The sequence below is a fragment of the Pelobates fuscus genome, chromosome 2 (genome assembly GCF_036172605.1).
Source record: "Pelobates fuscus isolate aPelFus1 chromosome 2, aPelFus1.pri, whole genome shotgun sequence".
In the NCBI taxonomy this organism is placed as follows: Eukaryota; Metazoa; Chordata; class Amphibia; order Anura; family Pelobatidae; genus Pelobates; species Pelobates fuscus.
The window spans coordinates 389,110,292-389,133,511 of NC_086318.1; the positions used below are offsets into that span (position 1 = coordinate 389,110,292).

The 23,220-nt window shown below is 40.5% G+C and overlaps 1 protein-coding gene across 1 annotated transcript in view; it reads right to left on the reverse strand.

Annotated features, from left to right (window-relative positions):
* LYPLAL1 (lysophospholipase like 1) overlaps positions 1-23,220 on the reverse strand; it is a 45,920-nt gene that overhangs the window by 17,042 nt on the left and 5,658 nt on the right. The window contains exon 2 of the mRNA XM_063441435.1: positions 14,727-14,826. Within this exon, the coding sequence (XP_063297505.1) occupies positions 14,727-14,826 (100 nt within the window). The remainder of the gene's footprint in view (positions 1-14,726; positions 14,827-23,220) is intronic.

The window sequence follows — 23,220 nt, forward strand, 5'->3', positions numbered from 1 at the left end:
TTGCAGACCATGAACACCCCTTCACCTTGCAACACTGCAAAAATTGTTTAGAAATGGTTTGCGGAACTTGACAGAGAGTTCCAGTTGTTGCCGTGGCCTCCCAAATCTCAATCTGCTTGAGCATCTGTAGGATGTGCTGTAAGAACAAATCCATTGAGGTCCCTCTTCACAACCTACAGTACTTTAAGGATCTGCTGATAATGTCTTTGTGCCAGATATCAAAGGACACATTCAGGGGTCATGTGGATACCATGCCTCAATGTATCAGAGCTGTTTTAGCAGCACAAGGGGAACCTACACAATGGTTTTAACGTTGTGGATGATCAATGTACATGACATGTGAATGATATACATGCAACTTCAACCAGCTTCTAGGGTTCGGGGTGAAAAAATAGAGAGTACTTACTGTATCAAGTATAGTGAGAGGTACTTACTGTATCAAGCGGTGAGAAGTAAATGTGTATATAAAAGTGCAACTAAAGAAAGGTATTTCCAAATAAATTAATGTACTTGTTCTGACCTACACAGTAAATAATGTATGTCTGAGATTTCAATCTTAATTTTTTTGCTAGTTACTGGAAAAAAATACTGTTTCAAAGCGTAAAGGGAATGGGTCACTTCCTAGGATTTTCAATGTTGTATTTAAGCTACAATTATCAAATTGTGAAATTAATGCGAAGTAATGTAGAAATCCGCATTTTTATCCAGGAACCAGGCACCTCCATAGCGGCTACCTGTCAATCATTGCGATAAACATTTCCATTTTCTGCCACTGATACAGTAAGTGAAAGAATAGAAACCAAAACAATGTTCTATTTGCCTCCTGCTCATTTGCATAGTGTGCCCTGGCTGTGATGTCACTTGCTAAATATTTGATAACATTTTTTTTTTTTTTTTTAAAGCAAGCCTGTGAAAAAAAAAAAACGTTAACACAAGTTTATAGGTTATTTCCAATGTTTTATTAAATTATGCAACTTCCAGGGAAGTGTTAGTTCTGTAACTAACATTAAAGTGTTAAAAATTTCATATGTAGGTCTCTACGTTAAATAATGGATACAGAAACAAAAGTCAGCAGACATGAGAATGCATTTTAATAGTAGACATCCTACCACCAATTTAAGTTTTTCCACGTTTTTGTGGTTTACTTATGTCTAACGAGAACACTAATGCCCTTATGTGCCAAGCTTAACGTTTTTAAAATTTGCTATGTTGGTATCTATATTTATTACAGGTCACAGAAACAAAGGGCTTGATTCACTAAATGACGTTAATACCCACGGTACTGTTGAATTCAGTTACGCTCACAAATTGCTATATTTACTTTCACAAGGTAAGAGCTCAAATGATGCAAAGTCAGTAAATGGTTGTTATTGTTTTTGAAGCCCTAGAAATTACAATGCTATTTAGTGAACAGCATTTTTGGGCTAACTTTCCTGCGATGAAAAAAACAAAAAACAAACAAACCCACATCGGGTTCCAATATATTGACCTGGACATTTTGCACACATAAGCATGTATTTTAATAAAGTATACATCCTAGGTTAGATTTTGCAAAATCTTCTGTATGATTAGATATATCTTGAGTATTACAATAAGCCCCAATTTACAATTTTGCCAGGATTTTGTGATGTCAATTAGATATCTACACATTTCATTTTTCAAATGTCGAATTTGAAATATTGTTTACATTTAGGACATCTACGTAGCTCAAATTCAAGTTAATTGGTATTTCATTTGGTGTATTTTGAGCCTTATCACAGGGCTATTATCTACCAAAGGTTTCTTGTATGTGTATTTACTGCATTCATCGCGAACCCAAAGGCTGCCTTAAATTGCCTTAATTGTGCCTTAAATTGTGCTTAGCTACATCTGAATACAGCAATACACGACAAAACGGGAAAATTAAAGCTGGATCTTTTTTGCATTTTGGAAATCATAGTGGCTCACAACATACCATTTGCTGAAGTGAAAGCTCTGGGAGAGCATCCCATATGGCATATTTTTAAACTTGTCGGGATTTTTGACAACTGTAACTTGCATTTTAACTCCCAAACCAGAATCTTGAATGGTAATATCCCCTTGTCACTTCAAAACTAATATTTTATATAATAATCCTTTCTTTAAAATCATACAGAAAAAAATAAACACAATCTAAATGAAATGAAAATTCACTTCACCCATGAGCTCTGTTTGCTGACAGAATGGAGCTCCGTTTGCTTTATCTAAGAGGCCGATGCGTCATACCAACGAGGTTCCAAAGAGGTTAATGCCGTGTGATTTTGTTCTAATACCGAGACTTTTTTTCCTCTAGTTCTGAGGTTTCCCTGTAGATTTTTTTTGCAATGAAGTATTTCTAAAAAATCAGGACAACCTCATCCCTAACTGGACCAGGATCCTTCCACCATATACATGTGCTTTGGGTCAGAGCATGTTTTAAAATCAATAGTCTCTATAGTCTTTCCTGCTTCTGTGCAGGGAGAGAAGCAGGGAAGATCATAGAGACTAACAGTTGGCTTTCAAACACTTTTTGACTTAAGATGCATGTATAGAGCTTAAGGCTAATCAGACATAACATTAAAACTATCTGCCTGATATCGTATAGGTCCCCATTGTGCTGCCAAAAGATGATTAATTGAGGCCTTTGAATATGTCCTGTGGTATGAGGTACCAATAGATTTTAGGTTGAAAAAAGGCCATGTGTGGCTGAAATGTCAACTTTTTCTTTGGCACCGTAATAAAGGATCTGTGGACTTCTTTTTTCTATACTATTGTTGGCTGGAGACGGAGCCATGGTCCGTGCACGCCAACATAACCAGAATCTTCATGGTTTATTTTACTGGCACCAAAACATTAGCAGCAAATTATTTAAATCCTGCAAGTTGTGAGGTGGAGCCTTCATGGATTGAATTTGTTTTCCAGCACATCCAACAGATGCTCAGTAAGATTGAGATCTGATGAACTTGGAGGCAATGGCAACATCTTGAACTCTGTCATGTTCCTCAAAGCTTTCCGGAACAATTTTTGCAGTGTGGTAGTGTGCATTATCCTACTGAAAGAGGCCACTGCCATGAAAAAAATGTACGTTGTCTGCAACAATCACTAGATAGGTGGTCAGTGTTAAAGTAACATCCGCATGAACGCTAGGACCCAAGGTTTCCCAGCAGAACATTACCCAGAGCATAACACTGAATCCGCCAGCCTGCATCTTCCCATAATGCATCCTGCTGATATCTCTTCCCCAGATAAACAACGCACATGCACCTGACCATCAACCTGATTCAGTAGACCAAGCAACCTTCTTCTCCATTGCCTCGTGGTCCAGTTCTGCTGCTCACGTCCCCATTGAAGGCGCTATTGGCAGTGGACAGGGGTTAACATGGTCATTCTGACCAGTCTGCAGCTACGCAGCCCAAAATGCAGCAAACTGTGATGCACTTTGTGTTCTGACACTTTGCTTTTATGGCGAGCATTAGGTTTCTCAGCAATTTGAGCTACAATAGTTATTTTGTGCAATTGGACCAGATAGGCTAGCCTTCGCTCCCATGTGCATCAATGCCTTGGGCCCCCATGAACCTGACACCGGTTCACTGGTTGTCCTTCCTTGCACCACTTTTGGTAGATACTAATCACTCCATACCAGGAGCAACCTACAAGACTTTGAAGATGCTCTGACCCAGTCATCTAGCCATCACTATTTGGTTCTAGTCATGGTCATTAAGAATTTTTCGCTTGCCCATTTGTCCTGCTTCCAACACATGAAATTCTAGAACTGACTGTCACTTGCTGCCCAATATATCCCACCCCTTGACAGGTGCCATTTTAACAATATAATCAATGTTATTCACTTGACCAGTCTGTTGTGGCTTATCAGTATATACTAAAGATAGGGATGTGTTTTTTTTTAAGATATACTTAAATGACCACTATAGTGCTAGGAAAACAAACTCTTTTTCCTGGCACTATAGTGTTATTTGGTCCCCCCCCCCCCCCCCCACCCTCATGGCCCCCCTCCCGCCGGGCGCAAGAGGGGTTAAATTCTTACCTTTCTCCAGCGCCGGACTCTCCTCCCTCTTCCGACGTCATCAGCCGAATGCGCGGCAAGAGCCGTGCGCGCATTCAATCAGTCCATTGGAAAGCATTTCTCAATGCTTTCATATGGACGGCAGCATCTTCTCACAGTGAGAAGCGCGGAAGCGCTACTAGCGGCTGTCAATGAGACAGCCACTAGAGGCTGGATTAACCCATTTGTAAACATAGCAGTTTCTCAGAAACTGATATATTTACAGCTGCAGGGTTAAAACTAGAGGGACCTGGCACCCAGACCACGTCATTTAGCTGAAGTGGTCTAGGTGCCTATAGTGGTCCTTTAATTTAAAAAATATTTTTCCTTTCAGCCTAAGTGTTCACATTACAAAGTGCACTCGGAGAGCTCTGTATTGTGCAATTGCATCTCTGTTGCGTAATCTTAATATCACAATATGATGATCATCCTGCCCTACAACACACATTGGTCGAAGCAGAGCCCAGTGGTCATACAAAATAACTGAATAGTATTCTAGATATGTTTTAACAGAACAAATAATGAAAGGTTATAAAATAATATAAAAGGGGGGCGGAGCCTGGCTACAGAGCTGTACAGACGTGTACATGAGCTCCTGTAGCTGGTACACTAAACTTGATGAAAATACCGAGCCAAATACTTACCGGGCTGCAAAGCAACACCAAACCTGTTCCTGACACGTCGGCGGTTCCGGGTATACCTCTTGCAGGTCTCTCCTCTACTGGCAAATCCACCTCGAGGCTTTGCGGCCTACCAGTGACCGGACCGAGGAGAGACGGCCGATCTCTTATGGCTTCAACTGGCGTAAAAAAAATCGACTACTGCTGTCCCCCCCATGGACCGGTTGGGGCTATCCCGGTCCTCCCTGGCATGCACGACTCAACCGGGCAGCCGGCACCTACTACATACTACCGGCAACCACAAGCCCCAGGGGCGCCTAAGATGGCGGACAAATGCAGCTCAATCACCACAACGTACTCCATGGAGGGGACACTCCAACAACTGGACAATCTGTTTGCCCCATTCTGGGCTAAGTTAGACAAGCGGGTGACAAGCACACAGCGACAGCCTCAAAGAGGAGCCCAGCGGGGCGCTGGCCAAGGAATGGAAGGCCCACAAATAGGCGCAAAACGCCCCCGACACGCTGCCAAATCCAAGCCCAACTCACACAGACCGGGGGCCTCGAGAGTACTCACCTGGCAACGATCACCACACAGATGGAGAATAAATCACCGCACCGTCATGGCGACCAAGGACCAGGACCCTCCACCGCACACGCGGCAGACAGGACTTAGACTCTTCGGGCCAACAGGCTCATTGCTCAGAGATACTGGTCCTCAAGTCGGCCCGAGGCCAAAAAGGTGAAGGATGCTACCCCCATCGCTCTGCAACCCTAGGGATGCCATCAGCCCTTAGCGAGCACCTAGTGTGGGTGTCGGCTAAAACCGGACTGCCCATCTGAAGGGAGCGGCCGCTGGCTGCACTAACCACCGAGAGCCACGAAACATGCCCAGGATTAAGTGTTCTCTCCTCTGAGTGACTCTAATGTGTTGTGCATTACGCTAAGAACCCATTAATGTTTGTTTGTCCTATGACTTACATGTATAGCTGGCCACACTGCAACCATAGGCCTTTCCCCTCAAACTCACACTCTTTCAGATTATAGGCTCAGATTCAAAACGTAACACATTACATGAGAAGTGGAGAGGAAAGACTCAAACGTAGAAACATACTACTGATCAGCCAAGCATGTGCATGTCACACAAACATTTACCATCGCACACATAATACACAGGACCAGCCAGAGGGGAGGCTCATCAATCTGCATCTCAAGCACGTCTCTCCTAGTTAACATACAAGTATAGCCAGTCAGTATAGCTTGACTTCTCATCACATATTGTGCCATCACTGACTAGCACTAGCACAGTTTTTCCTTGACAACCTTTTAAAACAAAAATGTGCAAATGTTCCCTATGCCACGACTGTTTAATCTTGTTTACCTCGGTACTTGCTAATGCTGTTGGGGCAATGCATGAAAGCTTGTAACATTAACCTATGCATGAAAAATAAAGAATAAAAAAAAAAAAAAAAACAATAATAGAAAAAAGAACCAATAATGCAATAGACTTACACCCTGTGACTGGCTATGTATGTTCGGAGTTAGAATTGATAACATCACCCCTTGGCTGTTGTATTCGGATACAGATAATTTTTTACCTCAGCTACCTAAAACAGGTTTTCAAAGGGTAATTGCATATGTTTTTAATATAGGGGGAAAAAAGACTGGAAAAAAACAAAAAAGAAACAAAACATAAATTCAGTTTTCTTATGACAACACAAGCTCCCATTATTTACATTTCATGCCATAAAAACAGGCATGTCTTGACAAACCTTCTTTGTTTGTGCACTGGTACCAAACTGTAGCAGGCATTACTTAAGAGGATCTGTTTTATGTCAACACAGGACCACACTGTTTATTGGGTACAAGGCCTCAGATGCAGTTCCCATGTGTGGTTTCAGCTTATAACACAAAAATATGAGCCAAGTATCACTTTTCCAATATATCTGCAGTACAAAAGAGTTTGTACAAAATATCCAAAATAAAAATAACCTGGCAGAAGATATGCTACTTGATAACTACACGATGATTGATAAGTCTTTAATTAGAAAGAAAAAGAAAACCTTGATCAGCTTGGGGGAAAAGTAATGACCCTCAGTGACCTAATTTATAAAAGTATCTCACACAAATAAATACATACCTGTGAACTCTAATGGCTCATGTTTGGATAGTCCTCTTTGTTTCATATACTTTCAAGTCACCTTGTACAGTATCAACGTATGGATGTTTTATTTATTTATTACTGGTATTTATAAAGTGCCAACAGATTCCACAGCGCTGTACAATTAGTGGAGAAAACTTACAATATGCACAGACAAATACAAGAGGTAGAGAGAGCCCTGCCCGTAAGCTGATGACCAGGGCCGCCATCAGGGCATGACAACCGTGACAATTGTGCATCTGCACTGGGGCCCACACGCTGATGGGGCCCATCAGGTGGCCCAAGCATTTAGGGCCACCCAATGGGCCCTATTATCTTCAGGGGCCCAGTCAGCGTTGCAATAGCGCAACCGGGCCCCTATAAAAAAAAAAAAAAATGCAGCCAGAAAGCAAGTGCTGCTGGGAGGAAGTGACGTCCGGTCACTTCCTCCCAGTTTACTCCACGCGGGAAGGAGGAGAGAAAGGCCGCGAGGAGAGGCAGCCGACTCGCATCATCCCCAGCCACCCTCCTGTGACGAAATGGTAAGGATGAGAGGAGGGTGGCTGAAAATGAGGTGTGTGTGTGTATGTGTGTATGCCAGTGTATGTGTGTATGCTAGTGTGTGTGTGTGTGTGTATGCCAGTGTATGTATGCCAGTGTGTGTGTGTGTATGCCAGTGTGTATGACAGTGTGTGTGTATGCCAATGTATGTGTGTATGCCAGTGTATGTATGCCAGTGTGTGTGTATGCCAGTGTGTATGCCAGTGTGTGAGGAGGGTGGTTGAAAATGAGGTGTGTGTGTATGTGTGTATGCCAGTGTGTGTGTGTATGCCAGTGTATGTATGCCAGTGTGTGTGTGTATGCCAGTGTGTGTGTGTATGCCAGTGTATGTATGCCAGTGTATGTGTGTATGCCAGTGTATGTGTGTGTGTGTGTATGCCAGTGTATGTGTGTATGCCAGTGTGTGTGTGTGTATGCCAGTGTGTATGCCAGTGTATGTGTGTATGCCAGTGTGTGTGTGTATGCCAGTGTGTATGCCAGTGCGTGTTTGTGTATGTGTGTATGCCAGTGTGTGTATGTATGCCAGTGTGTGTGTGTATGCCAGTATATGTGTGTATGCCAGTGTATGTGTGTATGTATACCAGTGTATGTGTGTATGCCAGTGTATGTGTGCCAGTGTGTGTATGCCTGTGTATGTGTGTATGCCTGTGTATGTGTGTATGTATGCCAGTGTATGTGTGTATGCCTGTGTATGTCAGTGTGTGCATGCCAGTGTGTATGCCAGTGTATGTATGCCAGTGTGTGTGTATGCATGTGTATGTATATGTATGTTTGTCAGTATGTATGTATGTCTGCATGTATATGTGTGTGTCAGTATCTCCCTATGCATGTGTGTATGTCTGTTTCAGTATTTGTATCTGTTAGTGTGTGTGTATTCCTGTGGGTGGGATTTGGAAGCGGGCCCTGTGGGCAGGCTTGAAGGGGGGCCCAGACCTTGAGCTGTGTTAGGGGCGGCCCTGCTGATGACTAACCATCGAAGCTCTTTGATACAAAGTGCTTAGCTAGATAGCCCAAGAGCTTGCAATCTAAAGGATACTGTGGGGATTTGAGACAAAAGGTAGCAGGGGAAATTTGGAGGTGATGGCTAAAAAAGAGTTAACAGAGAGAAGCAGCTATTGGTAAAATGTAAAGGGAATGAAGAGGTAATTGAGTGAGAATCTTAAACAGCTGGAGGAGCATTCTATATATTTAGGGGGAACCTGGGTGGGCAGGAGTAGGGGAGGGTGGGCAGGAGTAGGGGAGGGTGGGCAGGAGTAGGGGAGGGTGGGCAGGAGTAGGGGAGGGTGGGCGGAAATTGGTGAGAAAAAAAAAAATCGCAATCGCTGTTCCTATGAGTGAGTAGGAGTGTGAGATGAGGCCTGAAGAATAGAGATGGAGATAGAACAGTTTTATGAAGGTATTTACAGCCAGGAGGAGCATGGGGGAGGGGAGGGGTAGAGTAGCAATGTGTTGAAAAGTTTAGCAACCAAATTCTATCACCCAAAAAATGTATTATTGTTTTAAATGTTCATTCTACAATGCTTTGAAATGTGTCAGTGCTTTGCTAAAAAAAAAAGTGTAGGTATATGCAATATTCAACAATTCTATAAGAAAAGTTTTTTAAATTAACAGCAAAAACATGTTTGAGAAAGCCTATGTAACTATGTAAAATCCGAGTGTCCTAATGCAGAGATGTATCGTTTTAAAGGGATTCTCTAAGCAGCAAAACAACTTATGAGAAATTCACGTGTTCTGCTTTGTGATCACTTTTAAAAGTTTTGCTCACAATGTCCACTTTTGTGTGAGAAATGTGTGGATTTTGCTAACAGAAGAGATGCAGAACAGCATCACCAATGTGCATAAAGCATATTCTGAACACTATTCATTACATGGGAGATAGTTCATGCATCTTTATTGCCTAGTAGATGTACATTGATCGGAAACAGTCATGACAAACAGTTCTCACATTGTAAAACAATTCAGAGAAGGAGGACTGTGTGTCTGGGATACACAGTCCATTTGCATGCAAGGGTTACATGCTTTTTTCCTCAAGAAATAAGAAATGCACTTGAGGAAAATCACGGCTGCATTTCTTGTGGATATTATGAGGTTTGAAAAATCGGTCTAATGTCTAAAATCTAATTTTCCTTGCTTTTACAAATTATATATTTGGTGAGCATGAATAAAGGCTATCAGTAGTTAGAAAAAAGTGTAGAGATAGATAGTCTCTGATGAAGGTCTATGAGGCACAAAGGAGAGGGGTCAGAAGATATTAATATTAATTGTTGCTAATTTATGGATGCTTTAAAGTGAAATGTTACGTTTAATTAAACAAAATGTCTGAAGACTTCTTCAGGATCCTACGCGTTTTGTCTTCACAGATGAAACGCATAGGATTAACCTCAAGAGACTCTTTGGGCTTGTTTGTCCCGGGACTCCACTTCACATAGATCTGCTATATGCAGACACATGCTGAATTTGAACTACTTTTCTGTAAGTGCAATCTTTGTATTTTTCCAATCTGCACTATCTTTTGCCTTTTGTTTCCATTGCAAGTTATAAAGATACATGTTTCCTCAGAATTGGACACTACTTTCCTGTTGGAATTTACAGGATTGTCTTGAATTCATCTTACCTCTCGTGAGTGTAATCTGTAGACTGCAGGCTGACACTTTTTAAACTATATTACCCTTTGTTGATCTCGTTTCCTTTCTAGATATCTGGATTTTCTTCTGGTTTATCTATTAAGGTGGAATAATCTCCAATTTTGAGAAGACTTTTTGTTACAACACCCTACTTGTTTGTATGTTTAATTTCTAGTTTGGTGTTTGGAGGGCACACTTTTTGAGTGGGTGTTGGTACTTTGACATATAGTGGTCATACATTTTTTGTTATACTTTGCATGTTACGTTTAATACATAGATTATGTTACTGTTAGGGATGCACTGAAATGAAAATTCTGGTCCAAAACCGAAAATTCAGGATGCACTTGGCCGAAAGCCAATTTATTTTAATTCCTCTTATTTAGCACCATACGTTATTATATTTGTCAGTCCACTTTTTAGTTATTGTAATACAATATGATTTTAAATAAAACGTCCTTATAACATAACCTTGACAGTTCAGTAAGGACAAATAGATCCGACTTCCTACAGTGCTGTAAATGGAATAACCTCACTTCTGCAAGGATTTATTTTAGGTTCATCAAGACTAGCAATATCATGTACACTTAATAGTGTGCATTAATAATGCTATTTTTAGTCAATCAACAACATTTTGCAATTCCAGAAAAACAGTAATGTAGTATATTTTGCTGAAAGAAGACTCTTTTGGTTGGTGAGAAAAAGATCTTCGTACAAATCAGTAACTGCACAGCCAAAAATTCTTCTAAAAACCTCAAATGTAAACGGAGCTTAGAGTCATGAATCCCAGTCACAGTTGGGATTGTTCAGCTTGTTCTGCGTGGGGGAAATCGGTCAAAGACAAAGAATATGTGTTCAGAAGATTTTTGTTTTAAGAAAAGTACCATTAGAAACTGTTCATATTTTGTGCAATTTTTTTTTCCTCTAAACAAACTAATAGTTTGTCATACATTTAATCACCATTTAGGTAATGTAAGTCAAATAAGATCCTTAAGGTCAGATTTTTACATAGAAAATGTTAAACATTGAATTATACCCCTGTGAAAACAGAATTGCAAAATTTAGAGAAAAATAGCTGATTTGAAAAATAAAATTAAAAAATCTAGCTCAGCTATGGGCACTATGTCATCTAAAAAAAAAAAATCTTTATTGTAAATGTTTCTAGAAACCAAAATTTTTCACGCATGAAAAACATGTTACTCTTACTTCCTGTGTCATTTTACTCCATTAGAATGTTAGCTTGTTTGAGCAGGGCCACCAGCACCTTCTGTTCCTGTACACCCAAACTGTCTTCTTGTAACGATTAATTTGTTAGTCCACCTACTGTGCAGCGCTGCAGAATATCTTCTTAGTGCTATAAATCAAGGGTCTAAATTGAAATATTTATATTTCTTCTCTCAAAAGGAAGGAACATTTTATGAAGAATTATAAAAATGCTATTTAAAGAGACACTATAGGCAGTGGCACCCAGACCACTTAAGCTCATTGAAGAAGTCTGGGTGCAGTGTCCCTCTTCCCTTAACCCTGCAATGTTAGAAAAACTACAATGTTTACATTGCAGTGTAAAGACTGCCTTAGTGAGTGCCACTAGAGGTGCTTTCTGAAGTTTCATGGATTTTCACTCAGTGAAAAGACTCTGGGCGTCCTTACACTTACACCAAGATACAAACATCAGTTCTAAAACGGACTACTTACAATGGTATGTGCCATAGCACTCCTAGCACTATAATCAGTACAGGAGCATTGAGTCAAATGAAATGATATAGACTCCTTAATAAATAAAAAGCTTACAAATTGAGCCAAGGTGGACAAATACATAATAAGGTAGAGAATTAAGCAATACCTTTAAAGGAGAAAGGGACATTTTTATTTTGTTTAATATTACTTTGCACTTGCTAGGCCTTTGTGTTCCTTTAAATTATCTTCACAGTTAAGAGTTAGAGGGGACAACAGAAAGTCAATAAAAGAAGCCTGATTACGTTTTGCACTTCTGGTCCTACTGAAAATCAAAGGCCAAGCTTTTCTTTTTTTCTGAATATAGTCAGAAAAGATATAATCATGTTTAATGGGTTATGTCAGTCGGGTTATGTCAGTCAGTCAATGGCCAACAGAGGAGATCAATGGAGCTCTCCATTTTGCCATGTACATCATAGAATCTTGCCGAGTTATTTACTGTCTAGTCACAGTTTGCTCTTTCATACAGCTACAAATAATTGTGCTGCTTTCTGAACAGATCTCAGGTATCTCAGCTTGCAGTTTTAAGAGTAACAGCATAACAGTGTATCCTTGTGCTATGTGGTGTACCTACCACGGTGTGCCCCTCACTCCAGGGGGCCGGGCAACAGCCGCAACCCCTGCAACCGTGGGCTGGATGGATACCTTCTGGGCCGGTGCACAGCCACACAGGCCCAGATCCACGGTTTCCGGGTATCTGGCAGGAGGGAAGAGCTCTTGCCTGTGTGTAGTGTGGCCAAGCAGTCTGAAAGGAAGAGCTCACTTTGACAGCACTTCCTGTTAAACCGCGGCCAACCAGGTACAGGAGGGGGGAGAGGGGTAGGGGGAGGGTATGGGACACATGGAAGGGAGGGGGAAGGGGGGAGAGAGGTAAGAATGGGACACATGGAGGGGAGGGGAGGGGGGAGAGAGAGGGAGAGTATGGGACACATGGAAAGGAGGGGGGAGAGAAGGAAGGTTTGGGACACATGGATGGGAGGGGAAGAGGGAAGAATGGGACACAGGGAGTAAAGGGGGGAGAAAAGGAGGAATGGGACACATGGAAGGGCTGGGAGGAAGGAGGGTATGGGAAACATGGAGGGGCCGAGGGGAGAGGGAATGGGACCCATGGAGGGCTGAGGGAATGGGACCCATGGAGGGGCTGTGGGGCAGAGGGAATCAGACACATGGAGGGGCTGTGGGGCAGAGGGAATGGGACACATGGAGGGGCTTTGGGGTCGAGGGAATGAGACACCAGGGGGAATGAGGCACGGGCGAAGGGAGAGTGAATAAGACACCTGGTGGGGGGAAGTGGGGTGGAGGGGAATGAGACACATGGGAGAGGGCAGCCCAGGGAAATTTTCACACTGAGACCTGGTGTCTTAAAAAAAAAAAATGAAAACATTTAAATACTGAAGAATTCTAATTATTAATAAACTATAAGAACATCTAAACAAAAACAGTTTAAACAAAGTTGTGGTATAAATTGTGGATTATAACCTTCCCAAAATATCTGTATTATACTTCCAGACATATGTTGATAAACCTCAACATTATTGGCAACAATATGTAGCATGTTTGGACAAAATGTAATTTCAAAAGCATTGAATTCTCAGTTAGAGGTTCTACGCACTTTATAATGTGTCTGTGCCATGTGTCTACGGTAAAAACAGCTAAGCAACACCATTCTGTGTTCTTTAGAGTAAATTGAGTGATTAATATCTCTCTTGCTGGTAACTGGATATAAGAATTTGGCTTAGACCATTTTTGCAAGTTACTGGCAGTTTTTGGCCCTGAGTGCACACTTTTATGGCCCTCTGGCTCTTACCAGCAATAAAAGTCAGAAGGGAAACCCGTGGCCAACATCCCATTTCAGCTCCCACCAATGCCTGCATATTTTGTACAATGCTGATGCAGGCAGCTGGAAGTAAGACACAGCATTTCGTAACAGTAAGTGCTAATACCAAAAACTGATGTCTATCTTAAAAACCCAATATGTTGGCTTTTCTTTCCTCACTTATAGGAAGAAAAGAACCAGAAATAGTGCTGGTTTGACTCAAGAATTTATATTACTACAGAAAGAAAGAGTAGGCTTTTAGTACTAGGTCAAACACATTGGTGCAAAATGTGTTTTAACAATGTACACAACGGTTTTAGCATCACCCAAATGTAAAGTTTGTAGTTCTTAACATATGTAAGAGGAATGCTACAATACATACCTTGGTGCTTTTAAAAATTGCCTACTACCTGCTTTTTAAAACAGTCCAGAAGCTTTTAAGTCATTTTAACTAATGTCAATCACTTCGCCTCCTCTCCTTTGGTAATAGTAAAACAAAATGCAAGTGATGAATGGCACTGCTCTTTGGAGATAAACTATTGATGGGCAGAGATTATGGAATAAGATCAGTGAATGATTCTGATTGAAGTGTCCCATCCTAGTGTGTAAATAGTTATTTTGGTTTTTAAATGTTTAATTTATTTTTTGTCAATATTTTGCATGGATTAAAAATAAATGCTAACATTTTATTAAGACAATCCCTTTAACAAAGGCAATACACAGTTAGATTTTGAACTGATTAATTATTTGCCCAGAAACAGATTGAAATCACAGTTGTGTCTCTATATTCCAGTCAGGACCTGATTAAATTATTATTATCGGATATCTGCTATGTGGATGTCTGGGCAATGAGGGTTTCAATTTCCCTTCGCTGACCTGTATTTAATATGCCATACTCAGGTGGACACTTATGCATGCTGTTTAGGGTTTCTTCTTATCAGTTACTCGGTGGATGTGACTGAAGTGAATATATGTGATTATACTTCCTTTGAATATGTGTGATTATACTTCCTTTAACTAACATTCCGTTGGTCTGTAACCTGAAGGTTTGAACGGAGGTTTGAACAGAAATTATAGCAGGTGCATTAACTAAGTGGACATTCATGGTATGTTCTATGTTTTAGAACATACCATTATAAAACCAAAGTAAATAAAATCTTACTGATGAAACTTACTGGGCTGGAGCGGTTGGGAATATAACCTTTATGTGTTCAAACGCAAGATCTTGCTTTAAGATTTCCCTGATCCATGACTTTATTCCTTGCCCTGAGTCACCTGCAAGAGTAAAACAAAAATAAATAAAAAACTACTATAAAAATGTAAACTAACAACACAGACTATTTCAGTACAAGTAGGTGAACGGTCAACATGTCTTAGAATTAGATGTTTAAATAAATAAACTTCATCCTATAAAAACCTGTCAGATGCCATTTCTTAGGAGCCATCTTGTCCTAGCGGCAACGAATTGTGAAGTACTCCTTAAGCATAACATAACTGCACTGTCTAGTTCTGTATAACACTCATTACAATAAACTTAGGTCTGACAATACTGACCACTTAGGAATGCTTAATCTGCTCAATGCTGATTACAAACAATTTAGCGTTGATTTCTATAAAATGAAATGTGTTGCCCACAAAAGTATAATTACAACTAACTTCTTCCCCTCCACATCATTTGGTAATCTTAGGTGGTGTTGTCGCAATCTACACAGTCTTTTTTTTTTATCTTTTGGAATTTTGTGCTGGTTCTGCCTAACTGATCTCTGTTGTTGTGTAGATCACCAATGCCAAGGACCACAATTAACAATGTTCCATCCATCATGTCATGATGTTCAGAAGAAAACTAAACCTTCAGAATACTCAAAGTATATTTTCTTGATGCTGGAGCAGTCAGAACACAGTGATATTGATCAATATAAAATATGTATTTTAAAATTAAGCTGCATATGAGTAGACATTTGTAATAACATGTTATGGAATGTCATGATAATGCAATGATGTGATGGCAAACATGTTATTTGCACCCAGTGGTGGTTGGCAAAGTTTAAAATTGGTGGGGGCACTGTCCTTTCTGACTTTTTTTGGCTCTGTGCCCTTAGACGCAAATACTCAACTCCTGACCCATTGAGATGTTCATAACCATATACCTATAGATACATGTATTTGGGAAACAAAAAAACACTAAAATAGATCCAATTCCACCAACTGATGATGTTGCCCAGTGACAGTCCTAGGATAATATGCAGATCTGTATTTTAGGTAAGGTATGATCTGACAGCCCCCTTGCAAAGACAATGGATGACATCAGAAATCCTGTTAGAGCATTCAAAGCGTGTCTGAGGGGGTCTATAATCAGAAAATGGGTGTTTTAATTTTTTTTACAAATTACAAAACACAAATTATACACAAACCTAATTATTCACATGATTAGTTGCCGAGCCTCTCGGCAACATCTCCACCAATCAATAAAGTGAGGAATAGCAACTGCATGTATAATCACGATAGAAAGAACATGCTTTTATTCCAACACATATGTGTTATTCCCACTCCTGCAGATTTTATTTAATTTTTATCTTCTTTTTTTGCAACACAAGATAGAGGCATACCGCCCAGCATGCCCCTGTCGACAAGCCTCAACATTTTGATTATTTTGACTACTTGCGGTTCCAGCTCCTACTGCCTAATACCTACAGGTATTTTAATTGTAAAGGTAGATATAAAATCCTCCTGCCTACCTATAAGAGACCTTTTAATAAAATACAATATTTTGAATAATAAGGAAGGTGTACGTTTTACTTTTTACGAATGAAGACCTGATCTATCTCATATACAGGGAGGGCAGAATTATTAGGCAAGTTGTATTTTTGAGGATTAATTTTATTATTGAACAACAACCATGTTCTCAATGAACCCAAAAAACTCATTAATATCAAAGCTGAATATTTTTGGAAGTAGTTTTTAGTTTTAGCTATTTTAGGGGGATATCTGTGTGTGCAGGTGACTATTACTGTGCATAATTATTAGGCAACTTAACAAAAAACAAATATATACCCATTTCAATTATTTATTTTTACCAGTGAAACCAATATAACATCTCAACATTCACAAATATACATTTCTGACATTCAAAAACAAAACAAAAACAAATCAGTGACCAATATAGCCACCTTTCTTTGCAAGGACACTCAAAAGCCTGCCATCCATGGATTCTGTCAGTGTTTTGATCTGTTCACCATCAACATTGCGTGCAGAAGCAACCACAGCCTCCCAGACACTGTTCAGAGAGGTGTACTGTTTTCCCTCCTTGTAAATCTCACATTTGATGATGGACCACAGGTGGGGTTCAAATCAGGTGAACAAGGAGGCCATGTCATTAGATTGTCTTCTTTTATACCCTTTCTTGCCAGCCACGCTGTGGAGTACTTGGACGCGTGTGATGGAGCATTGTCCTGCATGAAAATCATGTTTTTCTTGAAGGATGCAGACTTCTTCCTGTACCACTGCTTGAAGAAGGTGTCTTCCAGAAACTGGCAGTAGGACTGGGAGTTGAGCTTGACTCCATCCTCAACCCGAAAAGGCCCCACAAGCTCATCTTTGATGATACCAGCCCAAACCAGTACTCCACCTCCACCTTGCTGGCGTCTGAGTCGGACTGGAGCTCTCTGCCCTTTACCAATCCAGCCACGGGCCCATCCATCTGGCCCATCAAGACTCACTCTCATTTCATCAGTCCATAAAACCTTAGAAAAATCAGTCTTGAGATATTTCTTGGCCCAGTCTTGACGTTTCAGCTTGTGTGTCTTGTTCAGTGGTGGTCGTCTTTCAGCCTTTCTTACCTTGGCTATGTCTCTGAGTATTGCACACCTTGTGCTTTTGGGCACTCCAGTGATGTTGCTCTGAAATATGGCCAAACTGGTGGCAAGTGGCATCTTGGCAGCTGCACGCTTGACTTTTCTCAGTTCATGGGCAGTTATTTTGCGCCTTGGTTTTTCCACACGCTTCTTGCGACGCTGTTGACTATTTTGAATGAAACGCTTGATTGTTCGATGATCACGCTTCAGAAGCTTTGCAATTTTAAGAGTGCTGCATCCCTCTGCAAGATATCTCACTATTTTTGACTTTTCTGAGCCTGTCAAGTCCTTCTTTTGACCCATTTTGCCAAAGGAAAGGAAGTTGCCTAATAATTATGCACACCTGATATAGGGTGTTGATGTCATTAGACCACACCCCTTCTCATTACAGAGATGCACATCACCTAATATGCTTAATTGGTAGTAGGCTTTCGAGCCTATACAGCTTGGAGTAAGACAACACGCATAAAGAGGATGATGTGGTCAAAATACTCATTTGCCTAATAATTCTGCACTCCCTGTACAAGTATTTAATAATAATAGTAGGAAATACACACATGAACACATATAACCACACACACTGTTGCAATGTTTTATTAAAACAAGAGCATTTGTGACACTGAAATGAGTTCTTGAAAACATTGTAGCAATTATACTTGGTTATTGGCAAGTGGCAATAAATAAAACACACAATGTAATCTTCTCCTCACATTAAGTAATGCTGTAAACAAATTAGTTAGGAGCTAAGGAGGGTTTCTTAGTTTTGGGATTAGTTTAGGAGTGGCACTGGTTCGGCTGTTCTGGGAAAAAGAAAACAAACATACATTTCAAAATCATTCTCACAAAATAAACAGAGATTACACCAGAATTTAAAGCATGTGGACTCTTCCCTGCCAAAGTTAAATGACAAATCTCTGAAACAAGCATTTTCTTCTCAAAAAAAGGAAGTTATAAACAACAAATAAAGAGCAGTTATGAATTTACTTGGTATAGCAAATCAAATCTAACCTCTAATTTTTTTTTTTAAAAAGCCTACTTTCACATACAGCCACTAGAGGTGCTTTAGCTGAAATACCAGATTAAAACGCTGCTATTTCAATCAGATGCTCTTTCCTATAATGCTTACCTATGGGAAGCAAGATTGGAGATCTCAGTCAAAGAGGTGAGATGTCAGCAGAGTCTGGGGGTGCTAGGGAGAAAAGGAAAGCTACCCTACAGGTGCGGGTCAGGAATCTAAAGGGCTGCCAGGGCACACATTTGTATTCCTTACACTTTGGTGTTCATTTTACAGAAAAAGTAGCACTCTCTGATTAGAGACCAGACAAGTGCACTCACCAAGACTTATCCTCACAGTGAATATAAAGGATGATAAATAAAGAAGTAAAAAATGTAATGCTTGCGGTTCACAGCTGGTGGGGGCTTAGACTTTATAATGGTTCACTGAATCAGAGGCACAATTCACTGGAAAAAAAGGATAACAGCATCAGCATCCTTTAGAACCACGAGTACTTTTAAATATTTTCACTCATTTTTTTCAGAGCACCCCACAGAGCTCTAATAGTTTTCTCGTGTCCATTTTGTCTGTTTGCCAAACTCTGCAGTCATAAGGTCAAAATGCATTTATTACACTATAGATTTACTGAATTAGTTCTCCCTTCAACAAAGCAATAAAATGTGGTAAATACGACCAAAACAAACCTCAGGAATTTCACAACTTGCATGCAAGAGTTAAAGAAGGGTGGAAGAATGACTCATGCCTCTGCCTCTTGGGAGTGGTCCGCCCCATCTCTAAATTGGAGAATATAAACATTCATTGCACTAAGTAAATCACAGACCGAAAAACTCCCTGGCTTACTCAAATGAAGATCAACTTATTACAAATATCTGAAAATTTGGCATCTTTAGACCACTTCAGCACTCAAATTGTTTATATCATATTTGCTATTGAGATGAATAAAATTATAATAATAAATCAAACTGTGCTTTTATTAACCTGTTGGTGATGGCTGCCAACTTTGCCCCAACTTATACATTTTACATGGCAGCTGCACTGGATATGACAGCCATCACAAAGTGCTGTCATTTCTTATTGGGATTGGCAAGACCAGACTATTGTTTGATGGTTCTGTAATGGCATTGTAGAAATAGCCATATAGAAAAAAGAATGTGCAACCTCCAATGGCGCTAACGAGGTGCCGCCAATCCCTCTGGGGAAATTAATCACTCAATTCCACCAAATCAGTACAAATACAAAAAACACAAAACACAAGTGGGTGGCGCACTCTACATGCAATCTTTCAAAAGTGCAAGTGCAGACAGCCATCCCTTCAATCAAACTGTAGTTGTTATGGTGCTTAAAGAGCTCTTTTAATATTAATTTAAAAGAAAATGGAGCATGAAAAACATTTAAAGGAACACACAATGAAAAAAAAAAACTTAACAGTTTAGTAGATATAGTAGATTTTCTTTTTTTTTTTGATGCAGAGTATCCAATCAAAGGTTTCTTATAGAGAAGCCTTGCCAACCAGTCGCATGTGCACATTGTTTTCCAATCAGACTTTCAAGTAGATGTATTACAGCTCACCAAACAGTTTCTGCCATGTAATCACTCTACAGAGCTAAACAACCAGGAAGAAACAACCTCCATCTGTCAGCCAGCCAGGACGGTGTATTAGTGTTCATATATAAAAGTGATGATTTCTATTGAAACTGATACTTTTAGAAAATAAAACAAAGAGGGAGATGAACCATGAGCTGGGGCACTTAGCACAGAAAAAAAAGAAATGCATCAACTGCGACAGGTCCGTGACTATAATTTTTATTTCTGTCACCAGCATTAAGGAACACTCCAAGCACTGTAGTGCAGGGGCGGGCTGGGACGGGGGGCAGGGAGGCAATTGCCCCCCAGGCCGCACTTAACTCAAGTCTGCCCGCATCCAGCAAAAAAAAGGAAATCTGACTCCCCTGCCTCTGGCTCCGGCCCTGCCTCTGGCTGGGGACTCAGATTTTTCAATTTACCTCACTCTCCCTGCAGCCAGTGGAGTCTGCCGGCGCCTTCCTGATGATGTCAGGAGGAGGGGGCGTGACTTTCACTGCTCTTCTCCCAGGACCGATGGGGAGTCTGAGAGAAGAGCAAAGGAAGTCACGCACCCTCCTCCTGACATCATCAGGAGAGGCCGACTTCACTGACTGCTGCTGTATGCTGGTTGCTGCTGCCCACCCCTTACTGGCCTAAGGTAAGACTCAGGGAGGGGGAGAATACACATTAGTTTTTTTTTATCCCCTTCCTCAGCCCCTGTCCCCCTTCCTCAGCCCCTATCACCTTTCTCAGTCAGCCTCTGGTATACCTCCAATGGCGCCGTCGGCATCTTGTGCCAAACGGATCTTCTTGCTCCTCCTTGAAAAACTGTGAAGGTGGAGCATGTTGAAGTCACGTCCGAATGTGACGTGGCGCTGCGTGCCTCCACGCACATCCAGGTCCTCCACTGTCCAGCCGCGGCCATCGCAACACCGACCGACACACACACATTTTCTGACAGACACACAAACACTGACTGACACACACATTTACACATTCTTGCACTCACTCACATAATTTTATTTATTGCTCCCTACCTTTGGGAGGTGGTGTGGGGCTTCTCCCTGATCTTCTCTCCTTACCTCAGTCTTCCTGCACCCTCACGCCCGCAGTTTAGTGATGCAGGGTGCCGGAATGACGTCTTATTCCGGCATCACTACAGAGGGCGCGCGTGAGGGAGCAGTGAGGAGCATAAAGACTGACCTCCCTCACTGCCTCAAGGGACCTCTCCTACCGCCCGGGTACTTTTGGCAGAGTAAGCACTTGCAATGTAAGGAGAGCAGGTGCCTAGTCTGCCTTAGTAAGCATGGCAAAATCGCAGCTCGCTGGGCCGCAAAAATATTCATTGTGGGCCGTGAGTTTGACATGCTTGATCTAAAACTGTTGGTTTATACACTAAATGCCAAATGGCATGTGAGTGCAGTATGGTTGTCACAGTCTAGCTGATTTAACTGAATGCAACACATTTCACTACTCATAATGGGAATCAGTTTGGCTCAATGTGGATTCAGTTTAGTTGAAAGAGGAAAAAAATGAAAGTAACCAAATTTGATTTATCATTTAGCTTTACCTACCATCATTTTTGTTCTTGCAAAGCAATTTTAAAAAAAACGAATCATAAAATATTATAACAAAATGCAAAAGTTTTAAAAACAAATACTGGAGAGTGTAATTAATCGTGTATTATAATTCAGGAGTACGTTTCTGCCCCTAAAAGTCTTAAAAGTACACAGTTCACGGATTGCCCACAGCATGACTAATTCAGAATTAATCACGGGTCAGAAAGTGACAGGCTGTAACAGATGCAGCCTAATGCGTAGATCAAAATGTTTCATGGTTAAATAAGAACGCAAATTAGTGAAGTTAAAAGGACTCGAGTGTTGACCGTTGGTTAGTGACTCACAAACAGCTCCTCGTAATCTCCAGCAAATGATCTCATGCACATTAACGGCGCCTTGCTCGTTAGTGCTGGAATTACTGTACAGAATGATGCTCATCTGTGTAAAAAAATACAGGTGATTAACCATGCCTTAAGTAATCCTTTGCAGCAGAGGGTTAGGGAGTCATAACATGAAAACGTTCTAACATAGGCCATTTGGCTTTAGTAATGATTCATAACAGGTAAAGTATTGAATATTAGCAGCAAAACAACTTGCATAGTCTTTCCCAATTGTGTAGATTTGCTGTCAATATCATATTTTTGCCTGAATCGTGTCCCATTTCTGTCATTTTTAATAACTTTCAGGTTAGAAACTGCCTGTTCGTCATTTAGTACATTTCTTCCCAAAAGCCCAAAACATTTAGCACACTAAGCTGGCCTTTAACCAAACTGGAAACGGAATGAAACATTTTATTACAGATTCTTCCAATAGATTGCCAGATAGTGAAGCATGATCCATCACTCCAGAGAACACAATTACACTGCTCCAGGTGCGCATGTTGATGTTTGGCATATGTAGAGTCTGGTAGAACTAAGCATGTGTGTATTTTTGTGTTTTTTGATGTCTTGGCTGTTTATAGATATAAACACTGAAAGTTTCTCTGTCTGCAGCTATAATTTATAGGCTTATGTCTGCTCTTTCCAGGGTGCCTTACCATATAGGTAGTTATGCAGGGGAAATCGATCCACTGGGTGAGCTCAGTTATTGTCAGAAGAAAGCCTACAAGTTGTGATATTAAATATGATGTACCTTTAAACTTTACACTTACTTGCTGAATTCAGCAGTAGTGCAGGCATATATACCACTTATTAAATCAAGACCATAATTCCTATCATTGGATATGAAGGAGGAACTTTCCTATTGCAGGATATATAGTTACAATTGGGTCCAAATGTGCTGTGGAAATATAGGTTTCTTACTGCAGATTCCAACTTCCTAAATATTTGTTTTTTGGGAACTATTTGAGGTGCACCATTCAGGTAGAGTTGTATTACATTTTATAGATTAATTTAGATGCTCTTTTTATTACATTAAGAAAAAAAATATGCTTTGAATGCTTTAGTCTACACGTTTAGACCTCTTTATGTGTTTCACTTGTAAGTATATTATCAGTCCAAAACTGATTAAGTCAAAAAACATATTTGGTTCTAACAAGCAGCACAGATATATATTATGGGGGAAGGGAAATCAACTTTCACTCTGGACATGTTGCATTGTTAATTTTTATTAAGTTGCAGACAACGGGTTAAAGAAAAAGTACTTTAAGGGAAAAATCCAAGCACTATAACCATAACAACCC